A 20,488-nucleotide genomic window follows, 5' to 3' on the forward strand; every position below is an offset into this window, starting at 1 on the left:
CGTGCATCCCACTTGCAAGTGAAGCGGCGAAACACGGCCCCACGTGACCCAACGTTAAGGAGGCACTCCACTCCAAGAAGCATCAACACTCTCTCCCTATCGCTACAACATACTTCCCCTCGGTTAATCTTCCTTTCTCGTCCCACTTTCTTTACCACATTTCCACCATGGCCAACGACGAATATGACGTGAGTTAATAACACCAGGGTGTCTGTTTTGTCTTGTGCTGACCTCGCCTCCAGTTTCTCTTCAAAGGTAACGTTGCCTCCTGTGGATATCGCCGCCTCGCTCCTCCTTGCCTGCGCCCGCTCCAAATATCGCTTGCGGACAAACTAACGGATGAACAGTGGTGTTGATCGGAGACTCGGGTGTTGGTAAATCCAACCTGTTGAGTCGGTTCACCCGCAACGAATTCAACCTGGACTCCAAGTCCACCATCGGCGTGGAGTTTGCGACTCGCTCGATCCAGGTCGACTCCAAGACCATCAAGGCACAGATCTGGGATACTGCTGGTCAGGAGCGCTACCGGGCCATCACCTCTGCCTACTACCGTGGCGCCGTCGGTGCCCTCCTCGTCTACGACATCAGCAAGCACCAGACCTATGACAATGTCAACCGGTGGTTGAAGGAGCTGCGGGACCACGCCGACTCCAATATTGTGATCATGCTGGTCGGTAACAAGAGCGATTTGAGACACCTTCGTGCGGTCCCCACCGAGGAGGCCAAGCAATTTGCCAGTAAGTGTCGAGACTGGGAATGAACGGCGGGGCTCCAGTGCTGACCATTTGGACAGGCGAGAACAACCTCTCTTTCATCGAAACCTCCGCCCTTGACGCCAGCAACGTCGAGCTTGCCTTCCAGAATATCCTCACAGGTGGGTCACTTGCGGGCACGAGACCAGCCGTGAGCCACGCTAACTGCTTTTCTATTAGAAATTTACCGCATCGTCTCCAGCAAGGCCCTCGATTCCGGAGAATCTGGCCAGAACCAGCCCGGTGCCCGCCAGCCCGTTATCGACTTCACGCCTCAGGACAACGAGCAGAAGCAGGGCTGCTGCTAGACAACTCAGGAGGATCGAACAGCAACGACTCTTCTTTTTTTTACAATGCGATATTGGAAAAGCCTGGGTCCGTGACGGAGTGTGTAATTTGATGCGATGATACACGAGCGGGATGCGGTAGCAAGCATGGGATGAGACGGCCCACCAGGACATAACTCCCGATAGTCAGACCTTTGGGTTCTATTTTTTTTCTCCTATTTCTTGTTCGCTTGCTCTGGTCCCCTATGAAATTGATTTCTTCCACCAGACTTCTGATCGGTTCTGTTTCCCCCCCCCCCCCCCCCCCCCCTGATGGTTTCCCCGCGGTCGCAGGTGCAATGATATGGGCTAGGCGTCACTTTGGCGACGGGTTTTGTATGAAGCCTTTGAAATTCAGTATATTTATAACCTTGAAATTCCTGTGCAAGTGGTCTGTGATTAAGAGTCGTAGCCAAGTTCTCGACCGCCACGGTGTACATAATGGCGGTCCAGATGCCACGACGACTCGGGCCCACTTGACAGCTCCACCCAGAAATGACCCTTCTCCTATTAAGCCGTCCTACTCCAGCGGCCATGTGCCCGAGTCGCCCCCAGGGCGTGGGCACCCTAAAGCCCTAAAGTACTTGGTCTCTTCTATGGGGTTTCTAAACCGTATTCAATATCATGTATACATATCCATGTGGAACACCTTGAGTCAGACGAGAGCATTTTGTGGCATCCAAACTTCATAGTCAACCACTTCAGTTTCAGCTTATTGATTTGGCTTTGGGGCTGAACTAGTCTGTTGGTCCCATTCCTTGAAGCTTTGAAACTGATTAGCATATCGGGAGTCTGTAAACACTAAGTTTTAAGCTAGCCCGTATGGGCGCCCACAGGGCAGCTTCGGCATGGGGCCTGAACATCAAAATATTCCAAAGTTGTAGACAGGAAAAGGCTTAATGATAAAAGGTAAGAATGAGATATTTCAACTGGCAAATATAATGGAATGCGAAGTACTTTTTGACATTAACCCTATGAAAATTTGCCTTGACGCCGTAATAGACCATGAAACGTCGCATCAAATATACATGTAGTCGAAGTAGTCCCGAAGGGCAGATGCTTGAGGAAATTGGCGACGAAAAACATACAACCATCTATGCAAAAAGCTTCCTTGTCTCCATGGCATCGTGTTTCCGGGAGGAGTTGTCCGAGAGTCCCAGTTCGGTACGCTTGGCAATACGATCCGTCTGCACGTCCCGGCGCTGAGAGTAGCGACCGGCCTTGCCCATGCGGATCTCGCGACGAACCTGGTTGGGGCTGACGTATTCCTTGTTCTCGTAGATGACGGGGCCGCCGAAACTGCCCTCCAAGATCACAATGGGGGTCAGAACGAAGCGCGGGCCGATCTCCACCAAGGAGACCTCGGGCAGGCCATTCTTGTCCTTGGGCGCGGACTTGGCAGTCTCTTCGCCGTCCTTCTTGCCACTGCCCTCAGATTCGCGGATCTCGTACACACGAATCCAAATCTTTCCGTCCACGCCGAAGATACCAATGATACGGTCAACGAAGGGCTTCATGCCCTTGACGCCGCGCTTGGGGACGCAGAAAACACCGCGCAACATCTCCCGAATGAGCGACCGGTATTCAGAGCCGGGGGCAGCCATGTCGGGGCCCTGCTCGTCGAATGACCGATCGAACACCACCACACCTCTGCCGCCCTTGAGGCAGTTACCCGCGAATCCGGCGCCGAGCTCACCCATAGTGTGAAGATTGTTGAGATGGAACTTGATAGTCGGGCCGTTCGGGGGGCGCGAAAGCCAGAGGTAGAGATCCTGACCATTCTTGCGAGCCTCCAGGAAAAAGATCATGTTGCACGAGTGGAGATCGGCGAGCGAGTTCAACAACAAGTTGTAACCCGCGGTCTTCTTCTTGGTATCAAGCTTGGTCTCCTTGTGAGTGTGGGGGAGGAGGGAGCAGAGATCGGACATCAAGTGTCGGTGACTGGAAGATTGCAAATCATCGCCGGTCAGCAAAGGCAGTCTGAAACAGTGTATAAGAGAATTCTTACCGATGCGAGGCACCTCGCGAGGTCAGGATGAGAACTCGGGTCTTGGGCATGAACCCAGCGGCCAACTGCTTCTTGGCCGCAGCGATACGGTCTTCTTCCTCGTCTTCTTCGCTGTCCGTGGTGTCGTCCGCATCGTTGAGAAGATCCTCCATATCCATATCCATATCCTCATCCACCTCCTCAACAGGCTGACGGGCCTGCTTTTTGGAAATACTCTTGTAAACTGCTGCCATGGTGACCCTCGAATTTGTAACAGCGAGTGCGATTGAAGTCGAGCAAGAAGCTTCGGAGAAAAGTTGATGGCAGAATATTTTTTGTTCTTCACCGCCTGGGTCTATTTCGAGTCACGTGTGCGTATCTGCACTTGGCCCCACACGATACAGTTGCACTACAATCCACGCTCAATAGTATTCGATTTAATTTCTGGCTATATGCTCTAAAAGGAAAGAGGAAAAAAAAAAGAAACAAAAATTAAATGTCTATGGTGACCCTCAATCAAATCCTTCGCAGCAACTTTTTCTGCAATTTTCCATCACCCTCAGTTGCTCAGCGACCTCGCCCAGTCTGCGAATAACTTCTTTGTTCCCGCGAGTAAAAGTAAATATTATATACATAGGCCGATCCCATACCAGCGACACGGTACTGGTAGTCCGCACACCTTCGGAATCCGCCCCACTTAAAATTGCACTCCAAGATATTACAAAATTTTGAGAATACTAGAAGAATAACTGTACATAGTATTAGAATCTACAATATATTGATATAATAAACTTCTCTGGAGAGGGCCTCAGCGTGGATGGCTTGATTTCAGTCCCCGTTTAGAAATCCTAATATGAAAGGGACTAATGCGTTTCATGCAGAGCTAAGTATTACGAATTTATTCTATCGACCAAATCACACGTTCTATGGTAGTCTGTCGTAGGCCATGGGATGTATGAAACTGAAGACGGATCGTTGACTTTAGGGCTTGACTTCCTAACGGATCGTAATGTTTACAGAATTCTTTCGGTGACACATGTCGGGCTCCATGCGACGGCTGTGGATCACGCTTACGAGCTCTTTAGCCGTGATAGTTTCCCCAGCTGTAAGGAGAACCGTCATGTTCTCAAATCTGCCTTGTAGCATGAGGCGGGCTGTACTCTCAGCAAGCTTTACATGGCTCGTGAACGCAATCTCTCCACCTTCCGGGAGAGTAATATCGGTTGTCTTCGGGTACCAGTTTAATTAATTGGCATTTTCATGATAATGATGAAAGCACCTGGTCAAGCCCGGAGAATCCTTCCTGGAACACTTTCATGCCCGCAACCCTTGTGCTGAATTCAACACTTTCGGCAATGGACCAAATCTTGTCCCTGCAATTTAATGCATACAGCATACCGGCAATAAATGTATCTCCAGCTCCGATAGGACTAGTAATAGTCAGTCACACAATTTGTGATTTGAATGTTTCTAGTTTTAACTCACTCGACAACTTCCGAGTGCGGCTTTTTATAAGCAGGAATCACCGCAATGTCTCCCATACTTCTCCCGTCGTAAACCCCGGCCCCTTTAGCTCCCCAAGTGCAACATACGAGTGATCTAAATTCCAAGTTCGTTAGCCAATGGTCTGAAATTCGGCTGGCTGGGCTCCCACCTGGGTAATCGATCCGCTTGTTTGGATAAGCAGTCCTCTATTGAAGAACTTCCATTGCTCTATTTGAATAATTAGCCATAGTGTCAAAACTATATTGTACAAGTAAAGGAGCTTACCACTGCCCATGACTTTGAGATGAAAACGACATCTGCTGCGTCGGCAAGCTCTTGGAGACCAGGCCTACCCGGCTTCTCAGCCTCAATACTTACGCGAACAGAGGGAAACTGTTTCCTGAGATATTGAATACAGCCCAAAGTCACATCTGGCACCCGGCCCTAAGTACAGTTAGTCCATCGTACTATACTTGAGTCGCTGGAGTTCTGGACCCGACGGAGGCAAAGGCTCGGGCTTAACATACCTCGAAATGGAACCAGGTCGCTTGAGGGCCTAGCTTGTCTGCAATTTGAGTAAACTCCTCCACAGTCATCTCTGGGAGCTCGTTGTAATTCACAATCGTCCTGCTGCCAGTGGATTGGCTCTTGATGATGTAACTTGACGCCGGCTCTTGAAACTCCTCCCGGTAGATGCAGTGGTCGAGGCGCACATGTGGCTCAAAAACCGACCTTATCTGCTGCGAGACTAATGACTCTTTTGCAGGAAGAATAGTAACGAGATTCATTGATAATTTTTTCTCCGTCGATGGGTGAGCAACCAATTGTTGTAATACTTCCAGAGTATTGGGGCAGTTTCCGCCCCTTCGACGGACAATGCTGGACGCTCGCAGCTTTTCATCCTCTGCTGGATAATACGATGTACTTTGCTTCAAGTCAGAATGAATTCAAGTCCAGTAAACCCAGTAGGTTTCTCTGTAGGCTTTGCAGTGAAATACTCACGTGAGGATGGTGTCCAGATAGCATGCACCGACTGCGACCACAGACATAATTGTAATTTTCCAGGAGTCCCACACACAGTATCCAACAATCAAGCCTTTGTCAAAACCAAATGGTGGACTCGATCTCGAACCTGTAAATCGGATGTCCGTGACGCGGGGCAGATTAGTCATAGATTTGTACTCGTCCCAGTGAGACGTCACATCTCTCTCTCCAATCCGAGAAACGGGTAGGTAACCATGCTAGTCGAAGAACCTTTGATATGTTTAGTCCCAAGAGCGCATAAAAGCATACCAAAGCTTTCATTCTGTTTATGGAGTTGCTCTTATGATGAATTCCAAGCATCCATTGAAGTGTACATCATCAGACATGAATTGAAATGCTCTGGAGGTCTTGTACTCTTGAAATGAGAACAAAATTACAAATTCAGTGGCAGGACACTCTTGCAGGAACTTTCTTGTCTATTTTTGTGACTGCCAATATGTTGTTTGCCCTAAACAAGGACATTGCAGATCACGTGCGCGCTGCGTTGCCATAACAAACGCACTTTTGTCGTCCTACGATTGAAGAAGGCGTTGTTTTTGACGGGAAGGAAACGTGCATTTCAAAGCCTTTAACAATTTCTTTCTATGCTGTTGAGATTAATGATGCAACGTGGCTGTGTTGACGTGGAATTGCGTATTGCTTCTTTCAACCCAAAGGGGAGATCATCTTGTCTGGAGAGCAGCCTCGTGCAGTGTAGTACCCATGACTGAGGGAATGTTTGAATATTGCAGTGCCCGGTACCTAGGCTGGCTTATGGGCGTAGTTATGTGGACAAACACATTCGTATTTTGTTCTGACTCCCGTGTCAGCAGCTATATATGGATGTGGATGTGCAAGATAGTGCACTCACCAGTTGCACTAGAGCTGCTTCACCCTTTCCCCCAGCTTTGGAGCTCGAAAATATCACAAGAGTTGGCTTCATCATTTCCAAGATTAGCTAAGTGGTGATGGGTCAACGAAGCAAGGTGTTGGACACCGAGGGCCAAACCCCCAAGTTTCTTTACGCAATCATCAAACAACTGGACATGAAGACCGTGAGAATTCCGCATTAGATAAAAGTGAAGAAAATACTAACCTTCAATTTGCGTCAGGTCGATTGGAATCGGGTTGCCTCCGATCTCGAGATCTCTAACGGCCATGCCGCGCGCATGCGGTATTCTCGGTTCAAGTCCCAGATGGAACCCTCGTCAGCCCAGAAGAATGCCAGAAAGAAGAACAGCAAGAAAGGAGAGAAGGGAGAACCTAAGGGGGAGATTCCGGGATTGATTCCTGTGCCCATGTCAATGCAGATGCCTTTTCCATTGGCGTGCGCTGGGCCTGTGCCAAAAATGGAACCTTCGGACTCACAGTTCACATCCAATCCATTCGTCAAATGCGAGCCTGGAATTCAGCAAATTCCTGGTAATCCAGAGATTAACGAAATCCCCGATTTTCAACAGCATTTCCCGCAGATAATATCGCCCAGCGGCATGCCGTATCCATCGCATATATCCCAGTATCTGCCTCATGGATTGCAGTTTTCTATGGTTTCAGGCGCGTCACCCTCGCTCTCGTCCCTGCACCCATCGCATTTCGAAAATTCATATCCATCAAGGGCTCCTCCAAATGATGCCGGCATGCAGAACTTCTCTTTACAGCAACCTGCCTTCCACAATGCCCCTGTGATAACATGGGAGCCACCTGCTCCATCTCAACAGGAGTCCACACCAATGAAGATTGAAGATGAGCCAGAAATTATTGAGAGGACTGTTTTTGACAAAATTCCGATCAAGGTCGAGGAGGGTTGCAAAGGATAGAATGGATTAAGAAGATGAAACGTTGGAAGAATTAATCATGTATGTCTTCTCTATAGGACTTGATCTTATGGAAATTGCTGCACCACTGAGAATCTAGGTACCTGGATAACCTTGCCTACAAATGACAGGGCTGTTCTTAACGGATTGGACGTTTGTAATTCATCAAATCCTGCGTTTCTAGTTTTCTTCTAGTTTCTAATTTCTCCTGTGAGCTACCGAGAAAACCGAGAGAAAATTGACAAGAACTACAAATGACGTGATAATAGAAAACGATAATCTCGTAGGTAACTTATGAAAATGTAAGCACCATAATTTGGCCAGTCGACTAGCGGAGAATACCCTTTAGTCGATGAACAAGTCCTATCTCCTTTTCGGTCCATCGCCTTCTGCAATTATAGCCTTGTGTACAATAATCCACCGTTTTTCATCTTTCGACTCCGACCGAGTCTCTACTTCGTAATATTCATTCTGTCATCTGTAGTCTCCGTTGGATACGTGGGTTGTTTTTACAAACTAAAACCTCACGAGGAAACAATCAGATTGCAACATGCCATGGCATATATGTGGGTATAGTATCACTAACTACTTAGATACAAGAAATATAAGAAAAGTTGGGCGTAAGATGGTGTCGTAAGCTGCATAGGAGATTTAATGACATCAAATATCAGCCATGACCGATTCAACGATCTTGCGTTTATACTGGGACCAAGCTTGCTCCTTCTTCTTCATCTGTGTCCGGAGCTTCATGTACCGTTGTCTCCAGCTTGCCTCGGAGACAGGACGTTCAAGGTCATCTTCCTCGATATCAAACTCATCTGCGTCATTATCTTCAAGCGTTTTGTTAGAAGAGTCTGCGGTGGCTGGGCCTTGATTTCCCAGCGCGATCTGCATAGAGAAATGGCATGATCGGTTGTATTCAAACGAGATGGTGAACCGTGTCCCAATATTAGTGCTAGCCATTCCGCTACCAGTGTAGGTATTCGCAGAACTTTGATGAGCGTTGACAATTATTGTCACTGGGTTGGGTGCTGGAAGTCCGAAGCGATGACTGACGCCAAGATGGAAAGCTAGGAGACGAGATGGAAGACCATGCGGAAGATGTGAATGCATGGTCAAGAAGCTTGTCACCATTGCCGAAGCCAAACCTCGAGCTTCATGCGTATTCAAGGGTACCATCCGTCCCGTCATGCGGGCTTGAAGAAGCTCTTCAGATAAAGCGCGGATAATATCATCTATAGGGATCTTTGGATCTGTACCCTCGAATACTTGGCCACGAATAGAACCCACACTGTCATGTCGAGGCTCCTCGGATCCCTCAACCTGGTGAATTTCTGCACCATTCGCACCATTGATCAAAAGTGTTGGGGGTGTTGCAAGCCTCACGGGTGCTCCCAAATGCTGAGGGACCTGTAACTGAAGCTTACCTGGCCTTCCATTGTTGGCCGGGGTTGGTGACTCGCTGCAAGCGTTTGGAATTGGGGCGGAAGAATTGTGATCAACAGGAAATGGCGACGATAGAACTGCAGGTACATGCGGGATTTGTGAGGGTTCTCGGCTTGGGTTGACTTGAAACGTGGAGAATGATCCCGATGTTGATGGCTTACTGGGTGGCCTCCCTCGACTTTTGCCAGTCGAGGAGCCATTGCTGCTCGGCCAAGCAGATGAAACAGCTGGGCCATGTCGCCGTCGAGTACGACCCCTACTGCCGGATGACGGTGTGACGGCGGACATTGGCTCACCTGACATGATAACATCAGCAGGTTGGTTTCCTCGGGGAGTGATGGCCGACTGGGGGTAATTAGCGGGCGACGTGTCTCGCTCCGGAAGCCTCCAACGAAGTTCCTGCCCGTGCTGGTCCGATGAACCGCCCTGTGGGAATGCTGATGATGCCGTCATCCATGGATCTTGACCATCGGCATCAGGAAATGCACTGAAAGGAATAGCGCTCTGTGGAAATGTGACCGAGTGGTCCTGAAAGGTTCCTTGGTGCAATGCTGCTACAGAAGTGTCCAGTTGGGGCCTCTTGATGATTTTCTCCTCTTCGAGTTCTCTTTCCTCGGCTCTCTTTCTGCCACGCTTAGGCTTCCATTGAGGAACCAAAGCTCGCAGCGCCAAATCTTCCTCCAGTGGCACGCCGTCGCGGGGCTCGCCTACGAAAGGGGCAGAGGGAGGAAGCTGGGTGTAGTACGCATGGGGGTGGCCCATGCAAAACTCGAAGAAGGCATCAACATGCATCGCGCGCATCCATCGCTAGTCTAGGTTAGGCAAATCCACAAATTCCGATGGTAGCGGAAGTAACAACGTACCTTGAGCCTGACGGCATACTGCTGAACCTTCTGGGTACTTTGCTTCTTTTCCATGGAAGGGGGTTCAACTCCGAGCTCAATTGCCAATTGAATCCACGTTTTGAGCTCTCTGCTATCAAGTTTGCGGATGAGCTCAAATAATCTGAAGACACTGAAGCTTTTGCCATCGCTGCGTGGAGGACAGCGAAACGTCTTCCGCAGCTCTGAAGTATCAACGGAAGACGGAACATTAGGATTGCAATACAAGATAAATGCAACGTAAGTATCATCGATTGTCTCGTCGGTGAAATCTCGAGAGGGCAATACTCGAGATTCTGCTTGATCCGTGGGATCCTTCATCTGGTGCTGACGCATGGCCTCCAAGAGAGGTGGAGACATGGACGGTCCGGACCGAGCAGCTGAAGATGGAGGTATCGCAGAGCGCATTCCTCTCGGTGACGACTGCAGGCTCCGTGGAGTTCCTTTGCGGTGTACCGGGGGTGATTGATTTGCTGCTTCGGCTTGACTTCGAGCACTTCCCAGAGAAGAAGCACTTTGCAGCGCGGACTCCAGCGTTGATGGGTACCTGGCATACTGCTGAATCACCATCTGAGACCCACCGATATCATTTCGACTTGAATGATTACTAGAATCCATCACGGGAAACGTGGTTCCCAATGAGATGCTTGGACAGCCGCCAAACCCCCGATCACAAAGCGGGTAAAACAGGCGCAACGTAGACCGACGATCATGAGTTTCATAGGTCTCATCAATCCGTCCACACTATTATATGCTCAGGGCCGGTTGAGAATTATGTTGCATAGCACGGGCAGGAAGACAAAACCGTTGGACATCCCACGAGGGTGTCGAGGTGGCTGGAGGCGCCATTCAAGCTCCGACGCTGAGTTTCTATTTTGGTCCCATCTAGTGCTACCTGTTACGGCTTAGTGTTCTTGCCTGAGGGCGGGGTTTGATGCCTTGGTGCCTCGTCGTTGATGCCTGGTGTAGACACGTGATGGCCTGGACCCCGTCTAAGTTTAGCGTCACCGTGTCCGTGCTTATCGATAACGGGCGATCGTCCCTGCCGTCCGACGGCATCCGCATCCTTGGGAGCTCCTCCCATTCATCGGTTTTATCCCAGTCACGTCTCTGCAATCGGCTGCAGCACGTTTGTAGTGATCGCCTGGATCGCGTGGATCCTCGAACAATGGTTGACGCCTGTCCGCCGTCAATACAGCGTGAACAACTTCGCCATGGCTCCGTCACGCTCCGCTGCTCGCTCTAGGCCCAATCGGCCCGTTCGTCAAAACCGCACTACGGTTCAGACCTATCAAGAGGAGAGTACTTCAGAGGACGATGCCAACCACGAGGCAGATTCTGAGTATGGCAGAGCCCGACGTCCATCGCTCACTTTGCGACCCCGCGATATTCCCCAATCTTATCGCGAGGAGTCGACCGATGCAGACTGGGGTGACATTCCAGATGAAAGCGATGCCGAATACGATGTTGCCCCTGCCAATCCACCCAATCAATTGATCATTTCGCCTCAAGCTCAAGCAGCCCCCGGGCCTGCCCCTCGGGGTGCGAACGCTCCGAGGGTTCAGCACACCCGGCGTACGGCTCCTTCGCAGCCACCAAAGCCCAAACGACGCCAGAAGAGCAAGACCGGACTGGCACGGCCTCTGAAAAAGCGACAGAAGGTGAACACGAGTGATGGTATCATTCTGGGCTCTGGAGTTATCCCTCCCTGGCAGACACTGCCATACCAAGTCTTGTTCGACATATTTCTTCGCGCATCCTACCCGCTACTCAACGAACAACAGTTGACGCGAACGGGCTCCGTCAAGTGGCTTGTGAATGTGGCACTATTATGTCGGGCCTTCCATGAACCAGCTCTTGCAGCTCTCTATCACACCCCACCTTTACTTCCTACCTATAAAAGCCATGGCCTATTGAAGCTACTCTCCATGCCACCAGAGTCATGCACAATGAACTACGCCGCGAAAATCAAGGAGCTTCATGTCGATGTTGAGCAGGTTCTTCTCTACAAAAGTGGACCCACGCTGGGCTACTTCGATCTTTCCCGACTGATTGAGAAAACGCCCCAGGTCCAGACTTTGCGACTTTACCACAAAGATGACGACACCGTTGGAATTCCTCCGTGGAACATCACGTTTTCAAAGTGGGTCTATTCAGATCCATTATTTACGGCAATCGACCACGCTGGGCTCGTTCTTCGCAGTTGGGATTGGAATGCTCGTTTTCTTCCAACATCTGAACTGCTCCCCTTCATGTTGGAGAAGCACCTACGTCCTGCGTTTCAAAGTTTGAAGGAGGTCCGACTACTTCATCTTGGCGATGGTGAGCCAGACGACCTTATCATCCAAGAAGCCGCACTTGCCACATCTCTCCGGGCACTCCCTGAGGTTGAACGCGTGGACCTTATCGAATGCACGGTGGTAAAGGACACGTTCTTCCAACAACTTCCTACGACTATCCGCTCACTTACCCTCTCCAACTGCGACCGCGTGTACGCCAAATCCTTCTTGGAGTTCATGAAATCACACGGTCAGCATCTGCGAGAGCTGTGCTTGAGCCACAATCGGCATTTGAACATGGCGTTCAGTACCGAGCTCGCTCAGTATTGCCCAAATTTGAGAAAGTTCCAGATGGATATCTCCATTCATGATACGTCTAGCTACCATGACACTGAGCCTCACTTCACTGAGCTCATCAAAGAGTCCGAGGTGCCAACGTGGCCAAAGAGTCTGCAGGAGATCGAATTAATTCAGCTTCGGCGATTAGATCATGGTACAGCAGAATCATTCTTCATGTCTTTGATTGATGCTGCCCCCAACCTGCCCTACCTTCGCCGCTTGGTTGTCAGTGCAATTCTCGAAATCGGTTGGCGCGACCGTGCGAACTTCCGTGAGCGATGGATCAGCCGGCTTGAAAGGACTTTTTTGCGACGCAGTCAGCCCCCAGACCCCAACTTGCGGTCTCTTCGAAAGCGAGAGCTGAAGCCTGCTCTGCAGCATTTTGATGGAGTTGCGGAACCAGCACGCCGAGACACTGCTGGCAGTGATCACTCCACCCTTTCCAAGCGACACAGCTCGCGGTTGGCTGAGAGTAAGGCCTCAGAGGCCCACGAAAAAGTTGCATCAACCCAATTTACCCCATCTCAGTTTGGAGAGCACGATGTCCAAGGGATGTGCGATGTGGTATCAATTCGAATTGACAATCAACGACCTAGCGAGACTCAATTCAACGAAAATGACTTCCTGGATGACGAACCGAGCGGCGACTCGGACTGGGCCGGTGACGATTATGAGACCGGAGGTGGACATGCCTGGTGATGCTTTTTGCACGAATTCTTATTCTTTGGCTTGTTGATTGGCGTTATGGTTTTTGGGGACTCATTCATGGGATAGGTCAGGGTATCATTTAGAAGGTGTGGTGTCTTTTTTTCGGGTCCTTTTACGTTCTCCAAAATGCGGAAAGCCAGGGGATATCAGGGGTATATTTTATAATCTCTATAGCACTACACAGGCTTAGCTCAGAAATGCCGCAATATGTACTATGTACACCAGTCAAAAAGCGTGATCGCCAAGCCAAGCCCCACAGGATCGTCTTAGTGCGGCCTTAAACGCAGCGCACCCCTTTTGTCAGGAATGCTTTCACCTTGAATTCCGTTACCCATCATTTCTGCGCATAATGGCGCGAGATGCACCTGCTGATACTGCAGGCCCATCGTCTCCTCCACCTCGACTTCCCGAGGGATGGTAAGTCCGCTCGGCGGAAGTGGCTTTCTGCCCGATATTGACACCAGGCACTTCAGGCTTCCGCAATGGGAGGGGGTCCAACGCAAGTGGTATTATGTCCAACGAACGACCGGCAAGTCGCAATGGGAGATCCCAACTGAGCCAGTCGTGCTGACTCCATCGACAACGCCCACGTCTATCGGCACCGGCCCCTCGCAAGCACCACCCTCGAGACCATCAACAAACAGCCCGCAGGTTTGGCAGGGGAATACACTGGCGGAGCGGATAGGCTCTTTGGCGGACAACGCGAGGATTTCCGTATGGATTTGAGCTCGTTATGTCGGCGATAACGTTGCAAGAGTGGCACTGATGGCGGGTTAGAGCTCTCTGAATGCCCAGCTTAACAGGCAATCTCCAAACCCCACGTATGGGTCCTCGGAGACGGGGTGGCATGCGAACCAGACCGGACTACACTTGCCATATGGATATGGGCAACAATTCGCATCGGCTCACGGCGGATATGGACCGGTATGCTGGATCACCTCGGTGCCGCGAACGGTGGATGTCGCTAATGGTCTTGTAGGAATCGCAGCATCAAAGCTCTTCTGAAAACACGGGAATGGGATCAACGGGTGTCTATCTGAGTCATGCACAGCAAGTTATGGGCCAACATACTTTTGGGCAGAACTATCCCACGACACACTGGGGCAGCAGTGGAGACGCTACTCACGGTCAATCGGGGCCGTTCAATGCGGAACATATCGGCGACCCATATGGAGGCCATGCTGCAGGTTCCATGCCATTCCTCCCGCAGTCGGTACAAGGCGTTCCTGCAAGCCATATGCCTAACCTTCGATCTGAACATGGCCCTTCTGAACCTCAGTGGCAGGTGTCACAACACCCCAGTCTTTCGAATCCCGGGTCGCAGTGGGTAGGCTCATCGGGTTTATCGCAGCCTTTTTTCGCCTCGCAATATGCGCCGCAGACTGTCGAAAACTCTGCAGGTAATATGACTGCCCAGGCTTCGCATTTCTCGAACCTCTCGACCTTAAACGGCGAGCCCGGTAGCGATCCACCAGGACTTCAACCCATGCACGGGTCATTTTCTACACACTCCGTTGGCTCAATGGATCACGGTCAGTCGTCTATGGGGTATCCCCTAGCCCGGAACCATTCCCAACAGGGTTCCTCCTTCCAACAACCAGGCTTTTCAGATCCGGCTGCAACGGCACATTCTTCACAGGGTTATCAGTCGCAACCACCAACCTCACACGGGCAATACCATAGTACCAGTATGGCGCGGGCACAATCCGGGCCTGGGTTTGCCTCGCTGGGCTTTCCTGCGATCCCCGATGCGCACGGCAATGCTCATCAGTATCAGAACCCTCTTGTTCAGGTCGGCGCTCGACAGTACTTGCCTCAGCAGCAAGCCAGCCATCATGACATGGCGCACCAATACCATTCTGGAGTCTCGACTGGTCACCAAAACCAAGAATTGGGTGCTCCCGCCTCCACTTCCTCGCGTATAGTAACATCCGACTCGCAGTTCGTCAGCGGTCCTTGGGCATCATCGACTGGTACACCTCCCGCCTCAGCGTCGGGCCAGCAGTCTAGGCAGGGCTGAAATGGTGATCGAGTAGCCAAAACAAGGGAGTGAAGGATATGGCCAATTTTCACATTCATTGATTTCTCTTATTCCCCCTTTGTGTGATTTTCCCATAGATCTCAACGCATGACGACCGTCGCTGGGCTTCTGGTCTCTGTATTAGCCTGAAATTCAAAATTTTCGCCATGATTTTATTCATCTTGTTCCCCCCCCCCCAAGTAAATAGCCATCAATCCAATGTTCCATACGTATAGGTATGAATTCCTGCGTGCCATGGTCTCTATGGGCTCTTCCGCGAGCTGCGCGATAGGCGCAACCGCCCGCCGTAGGTCTCGTGACCTGCCCAGACCTAACTTCGATGCCAAGTTGTAATCATGGAATTCGACTTAAACGTGTGATTGCAAGATCACAAGCTAGAATTGTTGCACCGGAGCTCTGAGGACACTGATTGGAGAATGTCAGTCACTGGAGGCCAGGTGAGCATGCAAAAGGTAGAGTGAAAGGCCTCGCGGTGCAAAAACAAAGGCTCCAGACAGACGCCCACATATTCCGTTTTGAAGGTACGTTCCAGTGATCACCTTTTGCAAAGACCTGAAAATGAGGTTGGTACTCCGTCGGGGGCAAGTAGCTTTGCTCTGGCTGAGAGCCACCTGTTCGTGACGAATTAAGCCTCACGTTCAGGGTTGTCACTTCTCCTGAAGGGTTTGTATATTGGGAGTAAGAAGGCGTTGTTTGTAGATTTAAACACATTCTATTTTTATTTCTAAAAACTGAAAGTTATTATATGCATCCTTCCGTGCGTGTAAGTATTTCTTCGAAAGAAGCCTACCTAGGTACTTATTCCATGTCGTATATCTTCACTCTCTTGTGCTTTTGATATCATGAGCTCAATTCAGTAGGCCTATTTGCTCCCTGACTAAAAGCCGCATGATGCTGTCCATATATATACTATGATAATAGATGATAACTCGCTTAAAATAGGTAATAAGTCCCTGCTCACGGAGGTGTTAGATCTAAGTGGTATACAACGTAGAACAAAGAAAAAGAAATATTCTGGCCAGCTATGTAAAGTCGTAAATGTAGTATTAGCCTTAGGTGGGTAGACACATTTGAATTTTGGCGGTTAGCATGGTAATACGATGGTGGACATGTTTAGGCACCAAGCATATGGACATCATCAGCTACAAGTTAAGGTAGCGCTAAAGGCGAAGCATCGCATAATGAAAACTTTCAAAAGGAAAAGAGGGGCGCTGAAGCGGCACCACACGATTGAGAAGCGCCCAGTCATTGTCACGTCGCCGCAAAATCTGGTGGGGGACGAGAACCCATTTGCTCGACCGGGTCTCCTCTCACCTCTTTGCGAACCTCTCCTCCCAACTTTCTTCCTCCACCCATTCTCATCCACCCACCTAATCCACATTTTCAGGATCCTCTTCTGTATCTTTTCAAAAACATCATCAAGTCCAAAGATCCTTGCACCAATGGTTAGCTGGGATCATACCGCCGACAAGCGGGTAAGTTTCACTGCCATGAGCCTCACGGACTCCATGGTTGATCTACATCTTGGACTCCCTAATGGCCTCATACAACATGCACATGACCTGCTTTGTACTGACTCATTTAAATAGCTCCTCGCGGCCATCTACACGGCCTGCGGAGGAACCTTCGACTGGGAGGCTGCCGCCGACGAGTTCGGCGATGGTAAGTTGCCTTTTCTATTCAGAGTCACAGCTATCGAGGAACTCGGCTAACAGTAATTCTTAGGATGCTCCGCCGAAGGAATCAGACAGCACATCCGTGCGCTGCGCAAGAAGGGCGGTCCCGGCTTCGGCACCTCCAAGTCGAACGATCAGACCAAGGTCACCCCCAGCCCCAAGGCTCCTGCCACCCCCTCGTCCGGTGTCTCCAAGGCCAAGCGTGCTGGCACCCGCGCCACCCCTACCAAGGGCAAGAAGGAGCTTGTCAAGATCGAGACAGAGGATAAGAAGAAGTCTGTCAAGAACGAGACCGAGGGTAGTCCCTCCACATCTGAGGAGGTGTAGGCCTCATCAGCTCTGGTCCTGTCCCTGTCCCGCCTACTCTGATGCGTCCGTTTTTATCTGGCCTCCTTGACTTCTTGTTTATCGTGGCGCATACGAGCCTTGCGGCAGGACAGCTCTAGTGATAAGCTGTGCTCGGTTTCTCGGGGATCTCTTGCGCTTTGCTTGTTCTGTTTTTCCATTGAGTGTTCTGGCTCTACCTTCAACAGAGATCCCGTTGTTTGAGTGTATCTAGTCAAAAAGACAAAAAGCCCAAAAATATTAAGCTTCGGCTTCGAATCATTTTCCCCCTCGTTTAAGTTGTGTCATAAATGCGGGATCATGTATCCCGTTCCCCAAGGTCTCGCCTCATTATGGGTTTAAAGTCCCCCAGACAAGCTCACTTGATTATTTATGTCTTGTCTCCTTCCCTCCGTCTTCTCTCCTCTTCCTTCATCTTTAGTCCCATCGCCCCCAACCATTTTACATTTCAATACAAACATTATCGATTACCGAATACGATACAAAAGCCGCCGTCATGACCATCACGTGGAATACCGACGCTGATTACAAGGTACGTATTCACTTTTGAGTGATGGTTACAAGGGACACTGAAGTCCATCCTTGGCAAGCTCGACCCTGCTCGTCAGCACATGAACTAACTCTGAAACAGCTCATCACTTCCCTGGCTGCTTCCGTCGGCTCGTCCCTGCAGTGGGACAAGGTTGCCGAGCTTATGGGTGACGGTAAGCTCTACTTTTTGCAATTCTAAGCCGATTCAAACTCAACTGACCATTCAACTCAGGCTGCACCGTGAGTGCTCTCAAGCACCGCATCACCCGCCTCAAGGAGAAAGTCAAGCTCGATGGCAACACCGACAAAGCTTCCGGCTCTACCTCCAAGGTCTCCAAGACCAAGCCCCCCCGCAAGCGCGCCAGCAAGAAGGCCGAGAAGGAAAAGTCCCCTGAGGAGTCCGAGTGTGACTTGAATGACATCACCGACGGCGAGGGACTGTCCTCCGCCTAGATGCCCGCCCTGAATTTGCCCGTTATCGTGTTTTCTCAAGGGCAGGCGCCGCCGCTTTCATTGCGCCTTCTACATTCAACAAACACATTCTTCAGTATCTCAAACCATGTGACTGTGTTTGGGACTTCACGGACGGGGCTTTTCTATTCAGGAGCAAAAGATAAAATGGATGGTGAGGGAGTTATCTAGTTTTTCAATGGGACCAGTCCCAGGAATCGCTGGCTGGCTTTCATTTCTGCTTTTGAGCAACTCCTCTCCGTAGGAGTTTCTGCTTGTAGCTAGCTGGTCCCAATTAGGGAGAGAACTGGAAATTCAATGATTGATCCCACATTAGAAAGCCGTAACTTGTAGTCCCTAGTAAGGGGGGCTGGATTCCGAAAGAGCTAGACCCGTTCCCACAACGCCTACGTACTTCAAGGTTGCTTGAACCTCACATTCAAGCTTCAAGGTTGGTACTTTACGACAATACGTACGAGGAGGAGTATTATCCGGGGAGCATTTTCTTTTCTTTCTTTTTCTAATTTTCCAATTCTTCACGGTTTCGACATCACGAACTTGTCCTCCTGACAAAATCCCCGTGTACAAATCTTTCCCCGTTTGCACAGTCAACAAAGGCTCTCCGATCACCAAAGTGCCACAAGAACTAGGAAGCTCGAAGGACACTTGAACAATAAAGTTGGCAACGCATTTTGGCGATGCAAAGTCAAAGCAAATAACGAGATTTCACATATTGAAAAAAGATCATAAGTCAGATCGAGCAGGCCAGCTCCCCAGAAAGCCCGTTAGTAGCGATGGATTAGACAAACAGATTAGCACTCCTCACTGGAGTGCATAACACGCTCGAAGTCATCATCGTCGGGGCTGTTCTCAGTCTTGAGGATGACTTTTGCCAGCATGACAGGGCTCTCGGGATCCTGGGTATCTGGAGCGACGGCAGGGTCGTCTATGTGTGAGGCTATGTCGGATGCACCTTCGTCACTTTCGATCTCGGGGCTGGGAGAAGGCTTGCGCTTGCGCTTACCGCCGGTCTTCTTTGCGGCTGTAGACTTGGCAGCCGTAGACTTGGCGGCCGGCTTGCGGCCTTTGCGCGGAGAAGGACTGGACTGTCCGAGGCCGGCGGAAGATGGGTCTCTTGAGATCTCCTTGATTTTGGCAATGCGCTCTTTGATTGCACGGGCAGTGGGCTGGTTCTCAGGTGGACCGGCTATAATCTGGTTAGGGAACACTTGCAAGAGAATTGCTTCCAAGATTGGACTTACGCCATGCGGCCGCGACCTTGGCGTGGTCGACGGTTAGATCTTGGGTCTCCAAGATTTTCAGCAGAAGCTATACAGAAGTCGAATTGTCAGTTTGGGTCTGTGTTAAACATAGAAAGGTGGCGCGACGCCACTCGAGTGAGAGCCAAGTGCGACTATCATGAAAACCGACGGCGACTTTCACGAAGACAGGTCACTCACCGTCTGGTCAGCGAGTGCTGTCCAGCGGATAGGCATGATGGGTAGATTTGCTTTGCTGCTCGTGATAGGTGCGAGTTTGAAAAGGACAAGGTTGAAGTTGAAAGGATACAGGGGTTATACGAAGAGACAGAGGCTCAACAGGGCTGAAGACAGGATATGCGGTTGAACCGGCTGAAACGGAAGTGTGAAAAAGGCAGGAGGAGCGAGGGTATGTGGTTTTGTCGTAGAAATGGATAGAATACTTACCATTTGGTCGGCTACTTCCGTCCACCGGATAGGCATGATGAGCAGAGTTGCTTTGATCGTTGTGATAGTGTGAATGAGCGAGTAAGACTTGTCAAGATTGAGAAGACAGAAGGTCCTGCAAATAGATTGATGTTGATGGATAGTTGCTGGAAGGCGAGGAGATCCCTTTAAATACGTAGAGGTGGAAGGTCCGAGCCTCCTGTTGAGCAAACAGAGCTTCGGAAGAGGTCCAGGCAGATCTTGGGATCGTTCGCGAGGTCCATCAGTTGCAGGGAAAAGAGCACCGAAAGCAGCCAACACCAGTTGACACATGGGCCAAGAAAGTCGAGAGGGTGTTTATGCTCTGTTACAATTGCGACTGTTGAGGTCCCCGGTGTGAGGCCATGCGGGCATGCAATCGACCTCATACAAGGGAAGACATCTGAAGCGCTTTCCTACCTTCCGCGGCCTACAGTGGCTTGAATTTTCAGACCTGCCGAGAGAAGAATGAACGGTTTGGACACCAGTCAGCGCACGTTGCAAATGGTGCATGACATGTGTCGTGGTCTAGAATCGTCACGAAAAGATATCGCGTAGACCTGCCAACTCTCTAAGTCGGTCTATCTTCATGAACTCGACAGACAAATCCTACGAGCCAGGCATTTTTGACCTTGCATCCCACCAACCTTCTTTATCAATTCTCGTTCTCCTTCATTCACT

The 20,488-nt window shown here is 50.3% G+C and overlaps 10 protein-coding genes across 10 annotated transcripts; 6 read left to right on the plus strand and 4 right to left on the minus strand.

The window, feature by feature from the left end:
* Nucleotides 1–167: 167 nt before the first annotated feature.
* Nucleotides 168–1,060, plus strand: N7498_003149 (Rab family GTPase; the record flags this gene model as incomplete). Its single annotated transcript, XM_058450211.1, has 5 exons — nt 168–188; nt 243–255; nt 348–737; nt 794–874; nt 933–1,060. The coding sequence occupies 5 exons, from the start codon at nt 168–170 to the stop codon at nt 1,058–1,060; spliced, it is 633 nt and encodes a 210-aa protein (XP_058309673.1).
* A 1,112-nt stretch (nt 1,061–2,172) lies between these two features.
* N7498_003150 (ribosome biogenesis protein BRX1) lies at nt 2,173–3,319 on the minus strand (the record flags this gene model as incomplete). The annotated part of the gene is made up of 2 exons (XM_058450212.1): nt 2,173–3,019; nt 3,087–3,319. 2 exons carry the CDS (start codon nt 3,317–3,319, stop codon nt 2,173–2,175), a joined length of 1,080 nt encoding a protein of 359 aa, XP_058309674.1.
* Nucleotides 3,320–4,323: 1,004 nt separating this feature from the next.
* N7498_003151 (pfkB family kinase) lies at nt 4,324–5,599 on the minus strand (the record flags this gene model as incomplete). The annotated part of the gene is made up of 5 exons (XM_058450213.1): nt 4,324–4,495; nt 4,551–4,756; nt 4,836–4,994; nt 5,078–5,474; nt 5,553–5,599. The coding sequence occupies 5 exons, from the start codon at nt 5,597–5,599 to the stop codon at nt 4,324–4,326; spliced, it is 981 nt and encodes a 326-aa protein (XP_058309675.1).
* A 942-nt stretch (nt 5,600–6,541) lies between these two features.
* Nucleotides 6,542–7,390, plus strand: N7498_003152 (uncharacterized protein; the record flags this gene model as incomplete). The annotated part of the gene is made up of 2 exons (XM_058450214.1): nt 6,542–6,628; nt 6,686–7,390. The coding sequence occupies 2 exons, from the start codon at nt 6,542–6,544 to the stop codon at nt 7,388–7,390; spliced, it is 792 nt and encodes a 263-aa protein (XP_058309676.1).
* A 657-nt stretch (nt 7,391–8,047) lies between these two features.
* On the minus strand, nt 8,048–10,458 carry abp2 (putative ARS binding protein Abp2; the record flags this gene model as incomplete). The annotated part of the gene is made up of 2 exons (XM_058450215.1): nt 8,048–9,640; nt 9,697–10,458. Coding segments are annotated over 2 exons (2,355 nt in total), but the record flags the coding sequence as incomplete, so codon positions are not given.
* Nucleotides 10,459–10,928: 470 nt separating this feature from the next.
* Nucleotides 10,929–13,031, plus strand: N7498_003154 (uncharacterized protein; the record flags this gene model as incomplete). The annotated part of the gene is made up of 1 exon (XM_058450216.1): nt 10,929–13,031. The coding sequence occupies one exon, from the start codon at nt 10,929–10,931 to the stop codon at nt 13,029–13,031; it is 2,103 nt and encodes a 700-aa protein (XP_058309678.1).
* A 358-nt stretch (nt 13,032–13,389) lies between these two features.
* On the plus strand, nt 13,390–15,060 carry N7498_003155 (WW domain-containing protein; the record flags this gene model as incomplete). Its single annotated transcript, XM_058450217.1, has 4 exons — nt 13,390–13,457; nt 13,514–13,754; nt 13,818–13,964; nt 14,020–15,060. The coding sequence occupies 4 exons, from the start codon at nt 13,390–13,392 to the stop codon at nt 15,058–15,060; spliced, it is 1,497 nt and encodes a 498-aa protein (XP_058309679.1).
* A 1,463-nt stretch (nt 15,061–16,523) lies between these two features.
* N7498_003156 (uncharacterized protein) lies at nt 16,524–17,084 on the plus strand (the record flags this gene model as incomplete). The annotated part of the gene is made up of 3 exons (XM_058450218.1): nt 16,524–16,556; nt 16,671–16,743; nt 16,807–17,084. 3 exons carry the CDS (start codon nt 16,524–16,526, stop codon nt 17,082–17,084), a joined length of 384 nt encoding a protein of 127 aa, XP_058309680.1.
* Nucleotides 17,085–17,598: 514 nt separating this feature from the next.
* Nucleotides 17,599–18,086, plus strand: N7498_003157 (uncharacterized protein; the record flags this gene model as incomplete). Its single annotated transcript, XM_058450219.1, has 3 exons — nt 17,599–17,634; nt 17,734–17,806; nt 17,866–18,086. The coding sequence occupies 3 exons, from the start codon at nt 17,599–17,601 to the stop codon at nt 18,084–18,086; spliced, it is 330 nt and encodes a 109-aa protein (XP_058309681.1).
* Nucleotides 18,087–18,895: 809 nt separating this feature from the next.
* N7498_003158 (uncharacterized protein) lies at nt 18,896–19,579 on the minus strand (the record flags this gene model as incomplete). The annotated part of the gene is made up of 3 exons (XM_058450220.1): nt 18,896–19,290; nt 19,346–19,412; nt 19,544–19,579. 3 exons carry the CDS (start codon nt 19,577–19,579, stop codon nt 18,896–18,898), a joined length of 498 nt encoding a protein of 165 aa, XP_058309682.1.
* Between the last annotated feature and the right edge of the window lie 909 nt (nt 19,580–20,488).

The sequence above is a fragment of the Penicillium cinerascens genome, assembly GCF_028974065.1.
Source record: "Penicillium cinerascens strain IBT 15544 chromosome Unknown contig_24_segment0_segment0, whole genome shotgun sequence".
NCBI lineage: Eukaryota > Fungi > Ascomycota > Eurotiomycetes > Eurotiales > Aspergillaceae > Penicillium > Penicillium cinerascens.